The sequence below is a fragment of the Misgurnus anguillicaudatus genome, chromosome 16, assembly GCF_027580225.2.
Source record: "Misgurnus anguillicaudatus chromosome 16, ASM2758022v2, whole genome shotgun sequence".
In the NCBI taxonomy this organism is placed as follows: Eukaryota; Metazoa; Chordata; class Actinopteri; order Cypriniformes; family Cobitidae; genus Misgurnus; species Misgurnus anguillicaudatus.
In genome coordinates this window covers 20,306,797-20,329,481 of record NC_073352.2, presented here as the reverse complement: position 1 = coordinate 20,329,481, position 22,685 = coordinate 20,306,797, and the positions used below count along the sequence as shown (strand labels likewise).

The 22,685-nt window shown below is 36.1% G+C and overlaps 3 protein-coding genes across 6 annotated transcripts; 2 read left to right on the top strand and 1 right to left on the bottom strand.

Moving 5' to 3' along the window:
• Positions 1 to 24: 24 nt before the first annotated feature.
• On the bottom strand, positions 25 to 8,990 carry neil3 (nei-like DNA glycosylase 3). 2 transcript variants are annotated; one of them, XM_055177672.2, is made up of 10 exons: positions 8,632 to 8,990; positions 8,409 to 8,518; positions 6,427 to 6,561; positions 5,860 to 6,073; positions 5,642 to 5,716; positions 2,576 to 2,742; positions 2,300 to 2,478; positions 1,791 to 2,184; positions 1,475 to 1,634; positions 25 to 308 (listed from the first exon to the last, which is right to left on the bottom strand). In XM_055177672.2, exons 1-10 carry the CDS (start codon positions 8,734 to 8,736, stop codon positions 126 to 128), a joined length of 1,722 nt encoding a protein of 573 aa, XP_055033647.2. In that variant the 5' UTR covers positions 8,737 to 8,990; the 3' UTR covers positions 25 to 125. The 2 variants fall into 2 exon arrangements, with proteins under 2 accessions (XP_055033647.2, XP_055033648.2); XM_055177673.2 differs by having other exon boundaries at positions 1,791 to 2,175.
• Positions 8,991 to 9,130: 140 nt separating this feature from the next.
• asb5a (ankyrin repeat and SOCS box containing 5a) lies at positions 9,131 to 15,285 on the top strand. 3 transcript variants are annotated; one of them, XM_055177678.2, is made up of 8 exons: positions 10,044 to 10,180; positions 10,454 to 10,553; positions 12,016 to 12,095; positions 12,311 to 12,418; positions 13,979 to 14,132; positions 14,232 to 14,366; positions 14,454 to 14,645; positions 14,771 to 15,285. In XM_055177678.2, the coding sequence occupies exons 2-8, from the start codon at positions 10,484 to 10,486 to the stop codon at positions 14,896 to 14,898; spliced, it is 867 nt and encodes a 288-aa protein (XP_055033653.2). In that variant the 5' UTR covers positions 10,044 to 10,180; positions 10,454 to 10,483; the 3' UTR covers positions 14,899 to 15,285. The 3 variants fall into 3 exon arrangements, with proteins under 3 accessions (XP_055033650.2, XP_055033651.2, XP_055033653.2); XM_055177675.2 differs by lacking the exons at positions 10,044 to 10,180; positions 10,454 to 10,553 and adding an exon at positions 9,131 to 9,372; XM_055177676.2 differs by lacking the exon at positions 10,454 to 10,553 and having other exon boundaries at positions 9,751 to 10,180.
• A 228-nt stretch (positions 15,286 to 15,513) lies between these two features.
• On the top strand, positions 15,514 to 17,852 carry spata4 (spermatogenesis associated 4). Its single transcript, XM_055177679.2, has 5 exons — positions 15,514 to 15,813; positions 16,297 to 16,426; positions 16,679 to 16,797; positions 17,052 to 17,272; positions 17,451 to 17,852. The coding sequence occupies exons 1-5, from the start codon at positions 15,713 to 15,715 to the stop codon at positions 17,561 to 17,563; spliced, it is 684 nt and encodes a 227-aa protein (XP_055033654.2). The 5' UTR covers positions 15,514 to 15,712; the 3' UTR covers positions 17,564 to 17,852.
• The last annotated feature ends 4,833 nt before the right edge of the window (positions 17,853 to 22,685 follow it).

Here is a 22,685-nt window from a genome sequence, read left to right as displayed (position 1 = left end):
GTCTGAGACCGAGACGAGACAGAGTAAAAATTTATAACATGATTGCATTTATTTTAGAATTTTAATAAATTTATTCAATAAAAAAAGGAATTTGAATCACATTGAGTTGAAAGTAACGTATGGAGTCAGCGGCCAGGAAGATTGGAGATGCCAGGCCCGTTCTCAGCCCACTGGAAAAAATTACATTGCTTCCCCATTTTAACTGGGCATGTGTAGAAATTGCGCCCATTATTTGGTCCCAGTTTTAGAACGGTCTTCATTAGAGTCCGTTTACCATGATGACACATGGGAAAATGCAGGTCTGCCCACTGTTACAAAAACCACACTTGAAATCAGTGGAAAAAAATGGCAATTATATTTGTTGAAACAAAATATGAAGAGGTTGGTTCCAAAAAATGAGTTACTGCCAAAATCAGTATTATTTCAGGTCAGTATTTAAAAGTAAATTCTTAACTTTACGCAAAATCCAATATACGCAGTGTTATTCTGTCATCTTTTCTCCCTTTTTTCCCAAAACGCGATATACGCCACTCCTCCTTTTCTACAGAACTCAATAAATCCGCTCCACATATTACAGTGCACCATTCCACGCAATGTAAACAAACGATGGCGGCGTGATCAACAAACAAACAAAAGCAAAATAATACTTTAAGGCATTGCTAAACCTGTGGTTGTTTTCTGTGACGGGAAAGATTGTAAGTCATCAACATCCAATAACTTAAGCGAGAGGCACTCGGGAGACGGGTTCTCCTGACAGCATCTGTGACGTTTATGTGATTCTAACACATTGACCCCAGGGGATCTTATGAAAAACTGTCCATTATTTTACTCAAAGTCAACGAAAATCGAGCAGGACCAAAACATTTAACAGCGTATCGCTTTGAAAAATGCTAAGCGACGGCGTCAAGTATAACCGCAGCAATGACAGTGATCTTAATATGACAAAGTAAGTGTTTAGATTAATGGCATTAATGTTTATTTTTTAATCAGTGTATACCACTAGTCAACTAAATGAATATATCATGGCAAAGAATGAATGCACATTTATACATTGATTGAATAGATTTATAGCATTTTGGAAAAAAAAAACTTGTCATAGATTTATTGCATTTCATGGAAAAAATCATTTGTTTTTATAATAAATCTTTGAAAATCAAGTTATGGATTTGAATTTTTTATGTTTTTATAACCTAAAGATGCTATGTGAAAGTTTGTAACAGAAAAAAGTGGTTTTCATCTTGTCACTTTCTTGGTATAGAAAACACGTTTTTACAGAAATTTGTCAAAATGGATTTATTGCGTTTTGGAACCAAACTCTTCATATGTTGCTCTAAGAAAGCAAATGATGTGTTTTTATATTTTACATTAGAAGAAAAGTTAAAAATATGAAGAAATATTTTCTGTGCAGATGACTAATAGAGGATGACTGGTCACACCTGGTACCTAATAGTGAAAGCATTATATTTCCTCTTACCTCAAAGAAGTTACACTGAGTCTCCTTGGGGAGGGAGCAGGTGTAAAACTGTCTGCCTTTGTTCTCTCCGTCCTTAGTGACCACCCTAAGGGCACATGGCCGATGATGACTTTTGCAGCAGGGGGTGGTGGATAAGGAGGCATCATTTTTCTGCGTGTCTCTGTGTAATTATGGCAAGATAATATTTATATATTTATTTTGCCATCCAACTTAATCATTGTTTATATATTTTTTTACTTATACCTGAAACACATTTTACGCTTTATAAATGCTTAAAACTTAACTGATTTAAGCATCTCATGATTAACTCGCTCACCTCCCCGAGTGCTGCATGCTTCCTCCAGGAAGTTCTCCATTCATGGTTCTCATTCTCTTGTTAGGTTGACTGTGGTCTGCTGGAGATTCTCTTTTATATTGCTCATTGCCTTTGAACCGCATCCCACCATTCCCATTACTGTGACTTTTCTGCTGCAAGTCGCTGCGCACACTCGGACCCCTCGCCGTCTCTAGAGTGTTTGTCTGGTTAATGGCAAGACTTAAAGGAGAGTCAGGTTTTGCACTGAGGCTGGTTAGGACTAGAGTGGTGTTCCCAAATGCAGCTCTGCGATTCATCTTTATTTCCTGCAGGGGTTTGGCGAAAGCATTGCACGGGTAGCGGATCAGGTCTCGACTTAAGGGTGAATGTTCCAGCTTTGGGGGCTCTTTAGACACTAAGAAAAAGTTAAGTCAAAAGGTAAGGCTGTTAGATTAGGCTTGCATAACATCTGTTCGGTAATCGTGACCTACATTTGCAAGTCTGTAGGTGCGTCCCTGTCTGAAACTTACCTTCTGGTCTGGGGCTCATACATGCTTCGCAGGATTTGTGGCTTGGGAGGTTGATGAGAGTACAGAGGGGACACGCCCACTCCTCTTCCTCTCTCTTTGCCACATCATCATCATCATGACTACTGCACATTTCACCCTGATATACCCATCCAATCAAACTGTTACGGGTTGGGAGTTTACTGTCAAGTTGCAAAGACGAGTGTTTAGATCTCCATCTATAAGTGTGTGTGTATGTAGAAAAACAAAACAATGTATGTGAGATGATGTGCAGCGCACCTAATGTTGATTTCACTTGGATCACCTGTCTGACAGCGCTGACAGAAGTATGTCATCCTGCCATTGTCTCCCAGTCGACAGACGGTGATGGTTCCACTGCATTGGCCGCAGTTTGGACGTTTGTACACTTTGTAATGCTTGTAAAGTGGGGATCCATTTTTTCTACACTGAAAAAAAAAGTTAGAAGCATAATGTAAAATGCTTTTGACAAATCTCGATTCCAGCATTTGCTCATTTTGTTTTTTCTGTGTTTTGAGAGCATAGAAAAGGGCTGATGCTTATAAGCTGTTTTTTGCTATTTTCTTGTGCTATGTCCTATCAATTATATAATATCTCCACAATCATAAGACAGATTAACTGTCTGCCACTTTAATTAGGTTAAAACTGTTTTATAAGCCATTGCCATTTGGTGCATAATGCAGCTTAAAGGAATAGTCTACCCTTTTGCCATATTGGGCTGTGTTGTTGCCTCAACTTGGACGAATTGGTGCATATCTATTGTTTTTCGGTGTGTGCACTGTGCAGCGCGTCGTGGGTGTGTTGGCATTTGGCCTGGCCCCATTCATTCCTATGGTACCAAACAGGGAAGCCACCAAACACTTTCGTGTTTTCCCTATTTTAAGACTGTTACATGAGGAGTTATACCAGTAAGTATGGTGCCACAAAATAAAACTTTTTTTGGTACCATAGGAATGAACGGGGCTAGGCCAAACGCCAACACACCCACAACGCGCCGCACGGTGCACGCACCGAAAAAAGATAGGTATGCATCAATTCATCCAGGTCGAGGCAACAACACAGTCCAACATGGCAAAAGGGTAGACTGTTCCTTTAACCTAAACCAACATGTTGTACACATAACACTAAAAGGCACCTCCATTTTATATTTGCCTTCTGTTATTAAAATCCATTGATAGAAACACATTAAATATTTTCATTACTTCAAACACTCATGTAATACTCATTTTAAGCTGTGGAGGCCGCCATTAGGTTTTTCATGCATAGTGCATTCTTGGTCGATGGCATGTAATGATTGTCATGAAATATTACTAGTTTACAATAGTAATTATATTACCACCTACTGTCTGTGTACATTTGAAGAGTTTGGTTCCAAAACTTTTCAATGCCAAGAATGTGACAAGATGAAAACCGCTATTTTCTGTTACAAACCTTCACATAGCATCTTTAAATTTTAAAAACATTAAAAATTCAAATCCATAATTTGATTTTCAAAGATTTATTATAAAAATGGATTGTTTTTTTTCTCAAAATGCTATAAATCTATTCATCTTTGCCATGTTATATTAATTTAGTGGACTAGTGGTGTAGTTAATAAACATTATTTTGATTAAAAAAATAAACATTAAGGGCATTAATCAAAACCCTTTACGTACTTTGTCATATTAAGAACACTGTCATTGCTGCTGTCATCCTTGGGACGTCGTCGCTGAACTTTTTTGACAGCGATCAGCTGTAAAATGTTTTGGTCCTGCTCGATTTTCGTTGACTTTGAATAAAATAATGGAAAGTTTTTCATAAGATCCCCTGGGGTCAATGTGTTAGCAGAAGTTTTTTTCAACGGAGTTTCAAATGACTATAAACGATCCCAAACGAGGCATAAGGGTCTTATCTAGCGAAACAATTGTCATTTTTGACAAGAAAAATAAAAAATATTCACTTTTAAACCACAACTTCTCGTCTAAATCCGGTCGTGATGCGCCAGCGTGACCCCACGCAATACGTCATGACGTCAAGAAATCACAGAGGACGAACGCGAAACTCCGCCCCAGTGTTTACAAATGTGTTGAAAGAGGACCGTTCCTACGTTGTTGTATGTCAACTGATACTGTCTTTGTGTCAGTTTATCGTTTACAATGATCCGCAAATTTGCGTTTTATATATGTAACACGTGACCTCCCTACGTCACTACGCATTTAGGTTAGGTCGCGCTGGACCGGACCTAGACGAAAAGTTGTGGTTTAAAAGAGAATATTTTTTTTTATTTTTCTTGTCAAAAATGATAATAGTTTTGTTAGATAAGACCCTTATGCCTCGTTTGGGATCGTTTATAGACCTTTGAAACTCTGTTGAAAAAAACTGTAAAGTGTTGAGTTAAGTGTTGAATGTTGGGCTCTGTTGGAGTCCATTGGAATGAGAGGGGTCCTGCAATGTTTTCCTCAAAAAACATAATTTCTTCTCGACTGAACGGGGAAGGACATCGGCATTTTGGATGGCATGGTGGTGAGTGGATTATCTGGATTTTTCTTTTAAGAAAATTGAATATTCCTTTAATGTTAAACTATGTGAGTGACGCTGTGTGGCGCGACAGGGATTTGAACAACTTCCTAAGTCAAAGCTGGGCGGCGCAGAGAGGCGCCACCTGGCGGCGCCGGTGTGCGACCCCCCCTTAAGAGTGTACAATCCACTTATCTATATAAATGACTGGATTGCGCATAGAACGCTTAACATAACAGTGTGAGGTGAAGCCAGCGCAGAGTTCGATCCGCCATCTTGGTATACCCAACCGGCAGAGGGCGTCATTGACTTCCATTCAAAATCATGTTTGAAATTCACCTGCTTTACAGCGTATCAGTCACGCAAGATTATTTTTAGGATATGTGTACGTAAATTAACTGTTAATTCTGGTGTTATTTGCAATGTTTATGTTTTAATCGGGCAGGAAAATGGATTTATAAAAACCGTTAAGGTGAGTGTGTCTGCTGCGTTCTGTTAATGACACGGGTATAAATAAAGGGTTTTTTTGACATTCAGCTACACGGTCAGCGTTATTTCTCTAAATAAGTTTAGGTAACTTGTACGTTTAGATAACATAAAACCAGCAAATTATTACATGCACATACAAAGTATGATTATTTATTTAGATTTCAGAATGAGCACGTTTGTCATTAATACTAAATATGCTGCAGTCTGTCTGCTGATCTGATACTGTAATGAAGATGAATGTATAATAACTGATTAAAAACTAAAATGTACAACTTTCAGTAAATAACTATGTACATGCTTAGGACGTTTGTGTTGTAATAATGTACAGGGTTACTTCCTTACCTTATAAAACAGGAGAGTAAAATCTCGTGTCATCTTCACAAGATGATGGACCTGTTCATCTGTCAATTGTTTGACCTATAAAAGCAAAGCACGGTGGATTTAATTGGAAAATAACCCTGCAAAACCCCAAACCAAATAGGTAAGACATCCATTCAACTGTTACACCCAAATGACTGTTCACATGGGTGCAAGCCTTTGACTTACAAAGCAAATAGTACCTTGACAGCAGGGTTAAGACCGCTGTCGAAAAGGGCTTCATTTTTAATAATGTTTCCTACACCAGGAAGAACAGATTGATCCAAAAGCACATCACAGAGCATTCTTGCACTCTCTCTCTTCACAGCCTCCACCGCCCGAGAGAAACTAAACTTGGGTGAACAGACATCTAGACTCTCCATGGCTCTTACTTTCTGCTTGCCGGCTTCTGTGAGTCTAGGAAATGTAAACAGAATTACTTTTCCCTGAGGGGTCAGAATCTTTGAAGGCTCAGTGTAAAAAAGCTGAAAAGAGTTTGAGCTGTTTGGACTATGCTGAGGTAAATGGCAGACAGGAATTTAATCCAGCATGGCAAGCATTTCTGACGGAGGCAAAGTCGCTTGTTTAAGAGCTGCAGTTAATAAAATGACCCCCCAGATGAACATTAGGATAAACTGCTCGACTGTGACAGACTTTAAGTGAAGATGCAATGTAATCCAGGATTAAATGTAAGTCTAATCCTTATACAGAAATACTTGTTATATTAAACACAAGTTATATATACATTTTTATAATAGAAGAAAATGTACCTGATTTCTACAGTTGTGTCAAAGAAACAAACAACATCATTAGAAAGTTGAACAACCAGCGCTGGTGGTTTTCCATTCAAATCAGTTTTGTTCTGGGGATTTATCCTCAAGGAACCATTCATGCCAAAGTGCAATCTAAAGCAAGAGACATTTACAATGCAGGGATTAGACAACATTTCACCAAATAATTCATTTCTAAATAATTATTTGCATGTCAGGTAGCAATTGATGAAATTAATAGTTACTGTAAGCTAATACAATTCACCACATTACAAAAATGACAATATCTTTGTTCCTTTATCTAAGCATTGTGCTAGCAGGCTGTGTGTTTGATATCCAGGAAACACACAAACTGATAAAAATGTACACATTGAACTGTAAGGCACTTTGCATAAAAACATTTGCTAATTGCATAAAAATAAAAATAAATAAAGACAATTTCTAAGATATGTATTTTCACTATAGAAATTTCTGTAAGTTATTTTTTTTTCTACCCGGGGAGATGATGCCGGAAGCCCCAGTTTTATAACATTTTTATAAAATACATTAATTTGTCATAACTTCTGTGTAATTTAAGTCAGGAAAATAAGGCTAAAGACATTTGCAGTTATTTTAGAAAATGTTTTAGATCTTTCAGTTAATCAAATGTGAAGTTATGGGGTCCACGACCTTCAAGTCCAAAAGTGTGCATCCATCCTTCACAAAATAAATCCAAACGGCTCCACGATGATAAACAAAGGCCCTCCGAGGGCAATCCACGCAGTTTCGTTGTAGAAATATCCCCATTTAAAACTTTATAAACGAAAATAACTCGCATCCGGTTATTCCGCCATCTTAGTCGCGTACACATTCAAGATCAGAGCTTTAGGCAGCATATGGAGGTTTCTCTGCTGCTGCTCTGTGCCCCGCCCTCCGAATTTGTCATACGTCACTAAGAAAAGTGCATACACTCTCTCCTGAATACAGAGGAGTCCAAGATGGCAGCGCCACCGGAAGGTAGCCATTTTGGTCTATAAAGCTTTAAATATGGATATTTCTGCACCGCGCGGATTACCCTCAGAAGACCTGTATTTATCATCCTGGAGCCATTTGGATTTATTTTGTGAAGGATGGATGCACATTTTTTGGACTTTTTTCGAAGGTCGTGGACTTCCCATTTAATTAACTGAAAGATCTAAAACATTTTCTAAAATAACTGAAAATGTGTTTGTCTGATAAACGATGGACATATGGATCTCGGACAGCTTGGGGGTGAGTAAATCATGGGTTTAATATCATTTTTGGCCGAACTATCCCTTTAAGTCAAATTTTTTGTTTGAGATATGGTTTGTTTTATGTCATGAATTTTTTAAAAAGGATGCACCCAACACAAGTTTGAGAACCACCGTTGTAAACTATTTCATTTATATCAATGAAATCTAGTCACAATTTCAGATTCACATCATTCCAATACAGTGAACTGCTCTTACAAAGAACAAATTATCATTACGAATCTAAAAGCAATTATTAGGCCTATATCTTTTTAATATTTATGTATACACAGTCAGTTTAATCCATCTTTAAGGGATAGTTCCCCAAAAAACATAAAATTGTGTCATTATTTTCTCATCCTCATGTTGTTCTAAAACTGAATTAATTTTTTTTTTTTCTAATGAACACAAAAGAATATATTTTAATAAATGATGGTAAGCACACAGCTGATTGTAACATTTGAATTCCATCATATTTGTTTTTCTACTATGGAAGTCAATGGTTACAGTCAGCTGTGTGCTTACCATCAAAATATATTCTTTTGTGTTCATCAGAAAAAGAAATTCATTCAGGTTAAGAACAACATGAGAATGAGAAAAAGATTTTTAGGAAATAAAATATTTTAATTTCATGTGGACATATAATTGGGTCCCTTATGACTAACAAATTACTCATTTACTGCAGATTTTAATCTTTAAGATTTTAGATATCACCTTGTGTTTTCTACTCACCTTAGAGCTCTTGTGCCAAAATACATGAACATCTCTTTGCCTAATGTTTCCACTCCTGTAAACTCACAGCCCATAAAGATCTGAAAGGAGCTAGGGCTGCTGCCAGCTGACTAAATAGAGATACGAGTAAACATTTATAATGCAGAAAACATTACAGTGCAATGCTTTTAACAACAGAAGTGTAAATTAATCTCATCTGCCCAGTGCCCTGTGCCCAACTTACTGATGTATTAGTTTCAGTCCCGTGTATCTTTATAACTTTCTGTCCCTTTTGAACTTTTGCGCGAATCTTCTCACCATTTAAGGTGCATCCCGGACCCTCGACCATTGCGATGTATATTATTATATTACAGTCTTTAAGCAAATGATAAACAAATTAAATCAGATGCAAGTCCTAAAAAGTCTACCGGGTATGTTTTAGCGCGACGGGTGACGTAAGAAACCCGCCAATGATTTAAACATGCGCATGCGCGAACGGAAGCATTACAGTCAACTCAAAAGAAAAAAAATGATCTTCGTCATTGAACTATTTAAGTTTAATTTACTTTAATTAAACAATTTAAATTTTTGATGTCCGTGTCTTAATTTTATAATATTACCCCAAATGTAATGAATCTGTGTCTATCAATAAAAGTATATCTCATCTGAGCTGCAGTACAGGCCCAAATGTATAGGGGGTGCTGATGGGGTAGCATGCAAAGTCTGTATGCATAATCATTTCCAAAACATTTTAACACACACACACCCACACACACACACACAGCCATGACAGAAACCACTGAGGATTACAGACCATTTGCAGCCCAGCTGTCCAATGTTTACCTCACCATCTTGGCCCTCTTCTGCTTCAGACTTTTTGTTAGAATCACCCTAAATTTACTCACACACTTCTATATCATCAAAGGCAACCGCAGGGAGGCTGCCCGGATTTCAGCTGACTTCTATGGTAATGGTCAAGGTTATGGTAAGTACACCACTGTGACAGTAGAAGTGTGGGTTTAGTTTCCTAGTCCCAGGCAGCATTTTGCCCATGATGTTTACATAGATATATTTGGAAGATTAGTATTACTGCACAATGGTTTTGCTGCCATGTGTGCCATGGATTTATTTATAGCAGCTGTCATTGCATGTGTAAAGGACCTGCTAGGGGATAACAGAACATTTTAAATTAAAATATGGTGTTGTAAAACAGGCATAGTCTCTGTGTTCCAAAGCAAGTTGCAATCATTTCTATTTGTATGCTTTGCATCATGGCATGGTAGGTACCTAAGGTCACGTGACCACCATGCTGCATTTACTAAGCATGTTATGCGCATGGCACCAGGGTGCTGTTTACAGTGTTGTATTTATAGAATTGAGGGCATGTCATCTGACACATACACACTTTGATCACACAAGAAACCCAGTCATCATCTTTAGTCTAGCAAATGATGCAGACTAAATACGGTTGTCTAGGATTTTGTGTAGGGCAACCGGGTCGTATAAACAGCAGTGAGGGTTTTTTGCTTTAAACAAGTTGTTTCACAGAGCGTTACTCTGAGTTTAAGATCAGGGACAGAGGAACAGAGTCGAGGGATGGTCACAGGGGATCTCCATAGTCTGGCATTTACCAAGCAACTTAAGTAGGGCAGCTCAGATGAAACCAGCAGACAGCTTTAGTGACTCTTTTAAAAAGATTTTTGAAGAGAATGATATAAGGAGAAAACATTTTCCTGAAGGGACGCAAGCTCTGTCAAAAGTGGAAGTCTTGCTGAGCTGGTTAACCAGCCAAGGTTGGTGCTTTGATATGTTTCATGTGTACGTGGAGCGCTTCACAATACTGTAAGTGCTGAAGTGAGCTGGATTCTTGAATTAATTGTTCCTGAATGGGAAACTGAAGATGGGAACTATAAACACTGATGCGTAAGAGTTGGTCCTGCGGAATGCCTTGCTAACAAGGAACAGAATTGCAATATGTAGATGCTTAAGAGAAATTAATAAGATGGATAGAAAGCCTTATGTCTCATGAAGGAGATCAGGTTTGAGATTTAGCCTTCTGCCAACAGCATTATATCCAAACAGTAGTTCAGTGAGAGATGAAGGTAGGTGAAGATGATGATGATGACGTGTGGAATGCATCAGCAGTTATACTGGATATTGACTCAGGTGTGTACACTGGCTTATAATGTAAAAGTTTTTTTTTATGCAGTGGGGTCTAAAAGTCTAAGACCACATTGAAAATCTGAAATCTGGAATAGGAAAGTCCTATTCAAATCTGAAGATAAACTAAGGGCTGTAAAAAATTTGAAACAAAGAAATGAGGACCTAAAATGAATAAGAAATCTTTTGGATTCTGCACTTCTAGGTCATTGTTCAAATGACATTGACCATATTGCAGTAAATAAAAGTACAAGATGGTCTTTGGATATTTTCAAAATCATACGGGATAACATAGATCAGAAAGTTTTGCAGAAACCATTTATTTTACTGTAAATGCATGCTGTCATTGTATCAAAATGAGGGATATACCAAATACTAATACAAATCTTTATATTTTTATATACGGGTGATTCTCACGAAAACTTGGTTTTAAAAATGTCAAGCATGAAAATGTAAAAATTGCTTAAATTTACTTTTTTTCCCACCAGACATTGAAAAACAAAGTCTGGAGTAAATGGGAACATTAATTTACAAACTTTTACTTATCATTTAACACTTTTTGTAACATAATTTAAAAAATTAGTCCGAAAAAAATCTCATTACCGCAACAGTCAGAAAACATCAACACTGACATATTTTCAAAATGACATGACAAACCTGAAAGAACATAATTTGGAGATTCGGCACATGCATTTAAAATCAAAGTATTATGCTTCTATTAATTAAATTAACATTTAAAAAGCATCTGTTGCGGTAATGATAATCAAAATGTCGTGTAAGCATTCTGACAAGACAATATTTCAAATTAACTGTAAAAAAATAATCTTACCTGGTAGCCATCTTGAAGTAACTGGTCCATGTGCTTGGGCACTCAAAATCAAACTTTATTAAAATTCTGTATGTGTACTTAAACTGTTCTCAAAAAGTGTTGCAGAGGATGAGAACATCAGGCATGGACACATCATTTTCCTAACTTTTCTTCATTATTATTATACATGAATATTCAGTAAATATTTTTTCTGTCATCTAAAGTAGTCTAGCAAAACATCCATTTGTTTTTTTCTTAATATTTTTGTGTTAATTTGATTAAATTACAACATAACGCATGTTCAAATACAGCCGGACACATTGCGGTAATGAGAATTTCAGCAGAAAATGAGATAAAATTTACAATTATAAATTCTTATGTTGAAATCACACATTGTGCAAGGTAGAACACAGTAGTGTGTTCATTCTGATGCTTTTTAATGTTACTATATTACACATTTTAAAGCTAAAATCATTAGTGCCGTGGTGTTTCAATGGTTTCGTGAGAATCACCCATATTAATCTTTTATATTCAAATATTTTATAATGCAAAATAGAAGCAGTCACTAATTTGCTTTTTGCACCCAGTGTCATTTATGTTTGCTTGTTGTTTCATGACTTGAATTCCATATTCTTTACCAAATCACTTTTTGCTTTTTAGGCTCATGGGCTGATCGCTCCCCTGTTCACGATGCTGCCAGCCAAGGACGACTGCTGGCCCTCAAGACCCTGATTGCTCAGGTAATTCAAATAACGTGTTTGAACTGTAAATGGATAACCATGTCATTTTATTATATGTGGTTACATGCACCCTGCTGGATAAAAAATGTAATATGCATTTAGAACCGTGAGCAGTCATTCACATTAGTTAAAGGGCACTGCTGCCACCATCTGGAATTGGACAATCCTGCACATTCAAATGCATACTCATTCTGTATCTCTTAATCTGTCCTCAGGGCCACAGTGTGAATGTGCTGACAGTAGACCACATTAGTCCTCTTCATGAAGCGTGCGTAGGGAACCATGTTGCCTGTGCCAGAGCCCTGATAGATGCCGGAGCCAACGTTAGTCTCTGCAGTAACATTTTCATTTGACAGGATTTGAGTAGCTTTGGCCAAGGCTTATTTTACTGAGATTTTATGAAAACGTGTCTGATTCAAAGCACTGTAGAAAACAGTATGTACTGAATACTGTGCTATGTTACCTAAATACTGACTTTATGAATACTGACTAAATCTGTGTAAACAGATGATTGGTGATTTACTGTTTTCTACTGTACATAAAATCATCCTAATGTAAAGAAAATTCTGTGAAAAATAGCCTTGATATCTTTAATATTTTATAGTAAGGCAATATCAAAGATTAAAATTAAAGTGAAATCAATGATTGAAATTGAGACTTTAGCCTGGATTCTAAAGACAGTGTCAAAATACTGATTATATTTTTTACTATTATTGTTGTGATTTATAGTAAAATTAATTATTATTATTATTAATAAGGTTGCACAATTCTGGGAATTTTTAAGGCTGGAAAATTTCCTTGGGAATTAATGGGAATATATGGGAATTAACAGGAATTAATGAAAATAAATTGGGAATTTGAAAAAATGCCGTGTTGCCTATAAGAGGGAAATTAAATGTAGTTTAAAAAACAAAATAACATACAAAATAATGTTAAAATGTCCATCTTTGCATGTATTCAGTTCACAGAAATTACATACATCTGTTTAAAACGTTCTTGTGCTATGTGTAAGCTAGTGTGCAACAAAATTATGCCATTGTAAAGAAAACATATAGGTTAGATAATTATAATACGTTCTGAAAAGATCTTTCATGGGTCTAAAAAGGACCCTTGCATCTATTACCTTGCATGCATATATGCTTTTGATCAAACAAAATGTTTATTTATGTTTGTATATGTTATAGTTTATATACATTTCCCTAAATTTCCAAATAATTCCCATAAATTCTCGTAAAATTTCCAATTTGGAATATTTTCAAAATTACCCAGATTAAGTTCCTGGAAAGTTTCCGGAAAAAATAAACCCGAAACGTTCCACCCTTTGCAACCCTAATTATTACTAACGACAATCAATTATTGCATTAAAGGTGCAGTGTGTAAATGTTTGCAGCATCTTGTGGTGAGGTTGCGCATTGCAACCAATGGCTCAGTCCACTGCTCACCCCTCGCTTTTGAGACGCATAAAGGAGCTACGTTAACCGCCACCAGACAAACATGTCATCGTCGGAGACAACTTAGTAAAACAGTTTGTCCGTTAAGGGCTTCTGTAGAAACATAGCGGCACAAAATGGCGACTTCCATGTAAGGGGACCCTCTGTGTATGTAGATAAAAACGTCTAATTTTAAGGTAATAAAAACATAACGGTGCATTATGAAAGGTCTTTATACACCCCTGATCATATAGTTTTGTATAATATTTTCCATTTATGTCAAGAGATCCTTCTAAAAATTACACACTGCACCTTTAAGACAACCCTCACAATGTGGTAAAACACGTTAAGATAAAATGTAAAACATTTAGAATTTTGTATTTTCAGCTATTTTCAGGGTTTTTGATGTCACCGCATGCTGTTGTTCAGCCGTTGTTATTTATGTCTGTACAGGTTAATGTGACAACTATTGATGGTGTGACTCCATTGTTCAATGCCTGCTCAGTTGGCAGTCTTCGCTGTCTCGAGCTTCTCTTGCAGAGTGATGCTAGACCACAGGCCCTGGCTTTATGCCAGCCTTCCCCAATCCATGAGACAGTCAGCAGAGGTGGGAAAATGGCTCTGGGGAATCACGGCCCCACATAACCAATATTAGCCATAATTAGCTTGCTGAAGGACACTTGAATTATTTAACATTGTTTTAAAGGCTACAGCAATTTAGTGGAGGCATTGGTCGAGTGGGGTGTGGATGTAGATTATGAAATTCCTCACATGGGCACCCCTCTCTACACTGCTTGTCGATGTAAGGAGTTCATCTGTGCCCGCAAGCTGCTTGACGGAGGTAAGCATCCCATAATTCATACAAATAATTAAAGTTGTACAACTTGGGTATAAGCTATACTACATTTGTCATTTTCACACACCGTAGGTGCAAATGTGCAAAGAGGCTCAAATATGGAGACTCCTCTTCATGCAGCTGCCCAGAAAGACTGTGTAAGCATATTAAAGCTACTGCTGGAATATGGGGCAGATATAAATGCACGCAACCTGGAGTATAAACGGCCCGTCGAGGTTGCTCCTCCAGGGAGTTTAACAGAGGGCTTCCTGTTGATTTATGAAGGTAAGGATTTGTGAACTTAGATATTTTCGGGGGGGGAAAATGGTTTAGTAACAGGTTTACCAGTGTATTCACTATTTTCTACATTGTTTTTCTGCATTAGACTAACTATTTTGTTTGTTTTGAAGCTACTCCCCGTCCTTTGTGTCAGATGTGCCGTCAGCAAATCAGAGAGAGTTTGGGTCCTTCCCGACTTCATTGCATACCACATTTGCCCCTCCCAAAACCTATGAAGGATTTTTTACAATATAGATAATGTCTTTACCCTCACAAGCTGTCCAAATTTTGATTAAATGCTGACTTTTTGCTGGTGGGACTTATGTTGTTACATTTTGTAACATTGACAGGGTATAATAATAAACACATTAAATGCAAATGTACAGATTTAACATAATATGCACAGAGCTGAAATCATCTTTTTAATTTACTGAAAAGTATTCCACAGTAACTATTCGCAAATTAACTTAAATGATAAACAGTTTATTGCCTTAAGAGCTTTGGAGTGTTTTGAAGATGTAGCTGAAGCTTAGATGTAGGCTACATGTATTGCTGAATTTCAAAAGCAAATGGCCTTTGATGAGCAAATTTGCTATGATGAATATAACATTTAGCAAGTAGCAGTAAATAATTAATTATAAAGTAATCATTATTCTGTGTTTTGTTTATAGACACCAAACAACACATCCTTAATTTAAACAACATTTAAAAAAGCAATTATGGCTAACCAACTTACAGTAACCAGCACAAAATAATTGTAAATAGTCTACATTTTTTGCAGAGCTGAAGTGTACGTCTCAAAGCAGTACGTTGATCTCTTCATAAAAAAATGTTCATCCATACTGGCTAAAGCTAGAGACTGTACGTTTTTGCATGCTATAAATGGGAATTTTCTTGATGTTTGGAAGCACACTAGTATAAGCACGCACGCGACCAGTAGGTGGCAGCACCAACTTCACAACGTGTTTCTGGGGTTTCTATGCAACAGTAAACAAAGAAATGTACGCGGTTTTGTCCTCTTTCACCGACACAATATCACAGAGCTCGTAGCTTAGTCATAAAATAATTTAGTAATGGCCTATTCACCGTCGCCCAAGAAGGCTGGCCTGCCACGAGAGGTTTTAAAATGGCTGCAAAGTCTTGATTTATCGTTTTCGACCAAAAACGTGCGCAGGTGAGTAAGATAGATAACCACCACATCTCTGCAGCCCCCAAAGCAGTACGTTGATCTCAATAGATTTGCACTTGATGGTATCTAGCTTAATTACTTCCTTTATCATGTACAAAAAGATTCATGAAGAGCCCGCAGTGTTTTTGTAAGAAGACAATTCAGTCAACAGCCATGCCAATGAAAACCTTTTGTAATAACGTAAAAAAATGTAATATCTCGAACAAACAGCGTCATGTAATTGATTACTGTTAGCAAAACCATAGTTAACACTAACCATGGTTTAACTATGGTTTTTAAAAACCATGGTGGTCAAAACCTTGGTTATTTACCATGTTTGTAACCATGTTTTTTTTTTTTGTAAACCCATGATTAATTTTCATAAGGGAGGTCAATAATATTTGTATCTGTAGCCAACATGTTTCCATGCATTGATCGATTAACAAAGACTTTATCATGTTTGTATTCTCAAACTTTTTTTACTTAAAGAGACTTTTCCAATGGATGCCTAGTGGCAGAAATATTTTCCTGGTACTTCCCAAAGGATTTCCATATGCACTCATATGAAAATGGAGCATCGCTGCCTACCAAGCAGTCAAACTGGTCCCAAATTGAAAAAGTCAGTCACATATTGAATAGTTGTATACCGTTATATATTTATTATCTTAATATACACTAGTCACCATTTGAAGTGGATCAAAACCTTTCATAAAAGTTGTCTTAAAAGTTTGAACAATACCCCTCTAAAGACACTTTGGTGAACTTTTTGATCCACTTAAATGTTAACTAGTGTAAAATTATTTCTATTAGATCACTTACAAAAATACTTGAGTTAACAAGGAACTGTAATGAGTATTTTGCTCTTAAAAAGTTTTTTGTGAAGCAAAACATCAGTTTGTCAAAGGAAGTCATAGATGGCACCATCCACTGCAAACCTGGTGCTGCAGAGCTTCTTGTCCAGGACATTTACAGCATCCTGACCAACAGAAGGTGAGCGAGCATACAACAAATACATACCATAATGTAGATTTAGTTATCTTGAAATTAAGTATTTTATTCAGACTCTAAATGTTTATGGCTTTTCCAAAGCTAGTGGCAGGTTAAAACCAGAATTCCAAAAGTGCGGATGGTATACTTTACCTTCCATCTTTATTAAATGTGCAACTTTTCATTCTTTTTCCATTTTATAATCTTGTATGCAATTAGTGTTTAAGCTTACTTGTCATTTTTTTTGTTTCATGTAGGATCCAAAGCATCCAGAGGGTGGAGCAAGGCTTCACTGATAAGGCCTATCAAGAACAGTTGCCCATGGTGGCTCGAGCCACTGCTTCAGTGGCCATAAAGAACAATCTGTGTCTCAGTGAGGTTATAGCTGAACCAAACATCATAGCCAACCAGCGTAAAGTCCTGGACATCATACACCGGCACATAGAACGGAGAAAAGAAGAGAGGAACCAAGAACCAAGTAAGCTCATCTTTAAGTCAAACTTTGATTTCTGTTTGATTTTGAAAGAATGTGTTACTGTAGGGTTTAAGACATATTTTTAGAAAATAAATGGATAGATTTACATATTTTATATGCAGTATGTATGTATTGTTGTATTTTGTAAATGGTGATATATATTTCTTTTGCTTCTTTACAGATCGATTCAATGTAAGACCCACTCTTGGAGAACAGGCTGTCAGAATTGCTTCACTTTTGGCCCACCAGAGTGAGCCAGAACTTCAGATAAACTCCAGTGTTGCTGCTTGTTAAGTGTCTTGCTCTATTACCAACAAGAAGATGAAACATTTAAGCCAAAAGTCTTCTTACTTTATTTTCCGTTTTTTTATTTTTTTGTAGTTACAAGTATATTAAACACATTTAACTACAAATTCATTGTTTATATGTAAATTTATTGTTGATCCCAGAAATAGGAAAATACAGAGACTCTTTCAGATAGATGTCCAACAGCGGTCTTTAACTATAGGATGATCATCTGTATGTATTCTAGGTTTGTGGTTGTAGCAATGAGACTTGCAATAAACTAACATGTCTATGCAAACATATGTATTAGTGCATACTTTTCACTATTGTATGGAATAAAAATTTAGTACATGGAGGGGCGGTTTCCCAGACAGAGCTTATGCTAGTCCCAGACTAAAATGCATGTTTGAGCTGCCTTAATTTAAAAACACCTTGTACTGCCATATCTTAAAATATATCAGTGCCGTTGTTTGTTTTTTAAGATGCACACCGTCAGTGTTGGGGAAAGTTACTTTTAAAATGTAATGTATTACAATATTAAGTTACTCCCAAAAAAAGTAACTAATTGCGTTACTTAGTTACTTTTCATGGACAGTAATGCTTACGTTACTTTTAAGTTACTTTGATGAGGCTTGATCTCTTTCAGGCCTTGCATGTGTTTTTTTATGATGATCAAAAATATCAAGCTCTGGCCTGCCATCTTAGTTTCTGACTCAAACTGTTCCCACACAGGCATGTATACATAGAGTGCATAATGTGACTATGTTTAGTTTAATTCAGTACATAATTTTTTTTTATGTAATTAATTAAACTAAAAAAGTTACTTGCATTACTTTTTTGAAAAAAATAACTCAAATTTTAATGTCTAGATTTAAAAATTAATGTGTTACTTTACTTCAGAAAAGTTATATTATTACGTAGTGCACGTTACTTGTAATGTGCTACCCGCAACACTGCACACCATTATTGTTTTTTGTAAGGTTTGTTTATAAAAACTACTTATATACTATATAACTAAGGCCTAGTCCTGGACTAATCTAAACCCTGTCCGGGAAACCGCCCTGTAAAGTAAAAACGGGTAGAAGTAGAGATACATCATCTCATCTCACTGTAAGTCCATACAGGTTGATTGAGCTTAAAAAATTTATGGAAACTCGTTGCCCTAAAAAAGTTAATTTTGCCTGGTTGAAATACCAATTAATTTTGAGTTTAATGAACTTAATGTTTTAATTTCTTCCTATATTCCTGCACTCTTAAGCCGGATCAGTTGACATTACTAGAAATTTGTGAGGAAACCTGTTTGCATATAACTTTAGTTTTTATCACTTTATATTACTTTTGATGTTATAAATGGTATTATAACACAAAATTAATGACTGAGTTTAAGTCAGTCATTGATTAAACATGATTCTCCACAGAAACACACACAAAACAGTTTTTTTAGACATACATTGTCAGTACTGTGGAGAGAAATACAATAAAATGTTCTGAACAGAGTTCATGTACGGAAACACTGATCACCTGAACGGTGACTTCACAAAATTATAATTTACAACAAAAACCATCAATAATATAAGAGATTGAACCTATATGACATTTTATCAACAAATATTTGAGTAGAGAAAGTTCTTATCAGTTTTTATTCTGTGAAAAAGCAGAAAATAATCAAAATATTCAGGCGCAAAGAATTATGGGTATTCATCATAACATGAACTAATAATTTTAAGTTCATTTTACTTGAATGTTTTAGTTTAATGGATTTTGTAAGCTTAAAAGTTAAATCAATTAAACTTTTTAAGTTTTGGCTTCAAAACAGAAAATATTAAGTGATGTTAACTTGATTGTTTATGTAAAGACAATTTCTGGGTTAACAGTATACTAGTTGCTGGTATCATGACAATGCCTGTTTAATTGGTCTCTTTGGAAAAGCAGTAAAAATGTCTGTAAGCATAAATCCAGCATTTATCAGTTAACCCCAGCAGCTCCGTGGCCTATTGTTAACACATTATTAAGATGTTTCTGTTTTTGTTTTTTTAAGGAGGCACACCACATTCTCTTGCAGGCCCACTGCAAATTAGCCTGTGAGAGAGGCAGGTTTTAGGCACGCTGCCCGAGACCCTGTTTACCCACTTTGCCTCTCTTTACCCTCTTTATTTCTTTCTTAGACACTGTCAGACTGTTTTTTTTCACCCCGTCTTTTTTTCCCTCAGAAACACTCACACGGTCACTACCACTGTCAAACTATAAAAAGTGTATCTGCTGTTACCATGCTCCTCTTAGACTCAATTCACCGGTTGCCATGGATATCCAAAGCAAGCGTACTGCTTTTCATGAATGTGGCCAAGAAACGAACTTTTAAGACCTCCCAGTCTCTCTCACGCTCTCTTTCTTCTTCTGGCCGTCTTCCCTATTAAACATTTATACTATTTTACCCTAAACAGACATTTAAAAAAAACTAACAATAGGGATTTTTGTTGAATAAAATACCACGAGATGTGAGTCGTTTAATTATTGGCATTGCCAGGCCCTTTTTTAAATCACTATATGTTCTTATTAATCCAACATGATGACAAACTCAAAATTTTATTTAGCAAAAAAATTTCTGAGAAGGATTATGTTTGACCCTTCTGGAAAATGCCATCTTGGAACGCCAAGTGACGGCTACTGAAGCATTACATTGTAGATACCATAAATAAAACGCTATACTCATATTCATTCTTTGCTCAGTGATTGCAACGTATGTGTGCATGTGTCGCCTCTTGGACAAGTATATAAAGCTGGTTACCATGGTAACAAGGCAGCTAGAGCTACAATCGAGTGGAACATGTTAGCGCGCACTGCAAGAATCTCAAAATACACGCACCAAACACATTTTGTGCGATGCATTCCACTGCCAGCTAACTCCATGTAGACGGCTAGATGCCCTTGTATAGGCCGCTAAGCCATCTGTTGTGTATTTTTTCATCTGGGCCTGCAGCGCAAAACGGGGAGGATGCATGTATGTGAGAGTGAGAGGAGGACCGTTCAGACTCGTGTGTTTAATTCAAACAGAAACATGATTAGCCAGAAGGGGGTTCGGGTGTTAAAGTATAGCTCATTAACTTTGGATTCCCCCTCCAAAACCCATCCCTTCTCATTGTGTCCTGTATGCATCACACGTTAACACATGCACATAAGGGCAACACACACAGTTGGCAGAGAGCGCTAATGTTTCTCTCTCAGCACCTTCCTAGAAAAGCAGCATCATCAGGGACCAGGGTGTGGCTATGTATTTGCCCGTGCATAGTTTCGATGGCATGTGACAGTCACGCTGGAAATCATTTTGTCGAAATTGTCATATTTATATGCATAGAAATATATATGCTATAATATAAAAATAATTATGATCATTTTTTGTATATTTATAGAGAGAGCACATTTACTGATAAAATGTATACTGGCTAATGCAAGTATGCAAGTTGCTTTAGATAAAGGTGTCTGCCAAATGCATATATGTACATGTAAAATACTATTATACTGATGCATGCATTTACATGAGTAGTGGTCTTTATATGTATACATCAAATGTTAGGATTTGGTGTAATTTAATTTCAATGACCTATATTAATTTTAAAATGTGTTGCATAAAAATATTCTTAAAAGTCTCCAAAAATCTGCATATCTATCCATCAACAAGACATTTTGGAATTTAAAAAGGGTGAATTAAAAGTAAAAACTCTCTTTATTTGGATAAGTGGGTGTGGCCAGGTCAATTTTGACTCCCTGTACACCTATGTCAAGGATGGGACAAAAAATGAATTAAGGTGAATTATATAATGGACAATTCCAATATATAATCTGTCTATCATTACACTGAAAAAATGATTCATTGAATTTAATCAATTTTTTTAAGGTAAGTGGTTGCAATCAATTTATTTAAGCTACATTTACCTTAAAAAAATTGATTAAATTCAATGAATCATTTTTTTCAGTGTAGTTTTCACTGTACAAATAATCAATGATGTTGCCTAAATACCTTATGTGGAAAATGTGAGCCTGTTCACATTAAATTCCTTTCATTTTCATCTAACCAGTTTTATAATCGTTACTACATTTCTGCCTGTACAGTAATGCTGTGCTTAAAACAGAGCTCTTTATATATAGGCACTCAGGATAGGAATGTTAAACATGGCATAACAGTATCAACACATAAGGCAAACTGTTATTGTCACAGAATAAACAATCTTTTTGTGGAGCAGATTTAATAGCTGCTGGAGTGTAGCGGAGTAGAAAACAGGGACCTTACGATGTGTTCTCAAAGTTGAACTACTTCAACTTTGAGAAGCCAAAAATGTCCATCTGACGCATTTAAAAAAAAAAATGCGAGAGCGATTTCCATGTAAAGGTTCTGTTAAATACTTGAAGTAACAGCTGCATCTCACACCATGTTATTCTAAGATTCCAGCTTAGAAAAAGGTCAGTCTTCGCAATAAAAAAACTTAATACTGGCTGTTAGATTTAAATTTGTCAGTGTTTTGGGCACTTTGACATATTTTTGAACTTGGACTTGCTGTCACTAAATCGAATGGGGCCAGAGAACAGTACAGAAAGTGTTAACATTATGGTAACACTTTACAGTAAGATTTTATTTGTTAACATTAGTACATGCATTAGTTAGCGTAAACTAAATGAGCAATGTACTTTTTCAACATTTATTTATTAAATTACATTTATTTGTATGGCGCATCAGTAATATATATATGTGGATATGGTAAGATTATAATATTTTTCAAAACACTCACTGCGCTGTCCCAGTGCTCAAACGTTTCGTCTCTCCACATATTTGTAAATTCTTTATCTTCTGTATGTTACAAATATAAAGTATTTTTAAGTATGCAAACCTTTTTTTACACTTTTTTAAACTGTTCTTATAAAAACATCATACTTTATCGGCTTATTTTACTCCATGACTGAAATAACGACTTTTAAGAGAACCAAAGCTTTAATTACGCAAATATCAATTTCAATATATAAAACACAATGCATTTTTTAACATTGATCTTAAACTGGTGGTCTTCTTCCTCTGCTTACAGTTTTTCCATTTACAAACTCCACCATGTAAATAAGGAATTGACATGGCATGAGCACGACT

Coding starts and splice junctions, on each gene's coding strand:
- neil3 (XM_055177672.2), bottom strand. CDS start 8,736: ATGGTCGAGGGTCCGGGATGCACCTTAAATGGTGAGAAGATTCGCGCA. Junction 6,562..8,408: donor TTTGGCACAAGAGCTCTAAG/GTGAGTAGAAAA, acceptor CTCTTGCTTTAG/ATTGCACTTTGGCATGAATG. Junction 5,717..5,859: donor GTCTTAACCCTGCTGTCAAG/GTACTATTTGCT, acceptor TTGCTTTTATAG/GTCAAACAATTGACAGATGA.
- asb5a (XM_055177675.2), top strand. CDS start 9,174: ATGACAGAAACCACTGAGGATTACAGACCATTTGCAGCCCAGCTGTCC. Junction 14,367..14,453: donor CCGCAAGCTGCTTGACGGAG/GTAAGCATCCCA, acceptor CACACACCGTAG/GTGCAAATGTGCAAAGAGGC. Junction 14,646..14,770: donor CTTCCTGTTGATTTATGAAG/GTAAGGATTTGT, acceptor TTTGTTTTGAAG/CTACTCCCCGTCCTTTGTGT.
- spata4 (XM_055177679.2), top strand. CDS start 15,713: ATGGCCTATTCACCGTCGCCCAAGAAGGCTGGCCTGCCACGAGAGGTT. Junction 15,814..16,296: donor TCGACCAAAAACGTGCGCAG/GTGAGTAAGATA, acceptor TTTTACTTAAAG/AGACTTTTCCAATGGATGCC. Junction 16,798..17,051: donor AGCATCCTGACCAACAGAAG/GTGAGCGAGCAT, acceptor TGTTTCATGTAG/GATCCAAAGCATCCAGAGGG.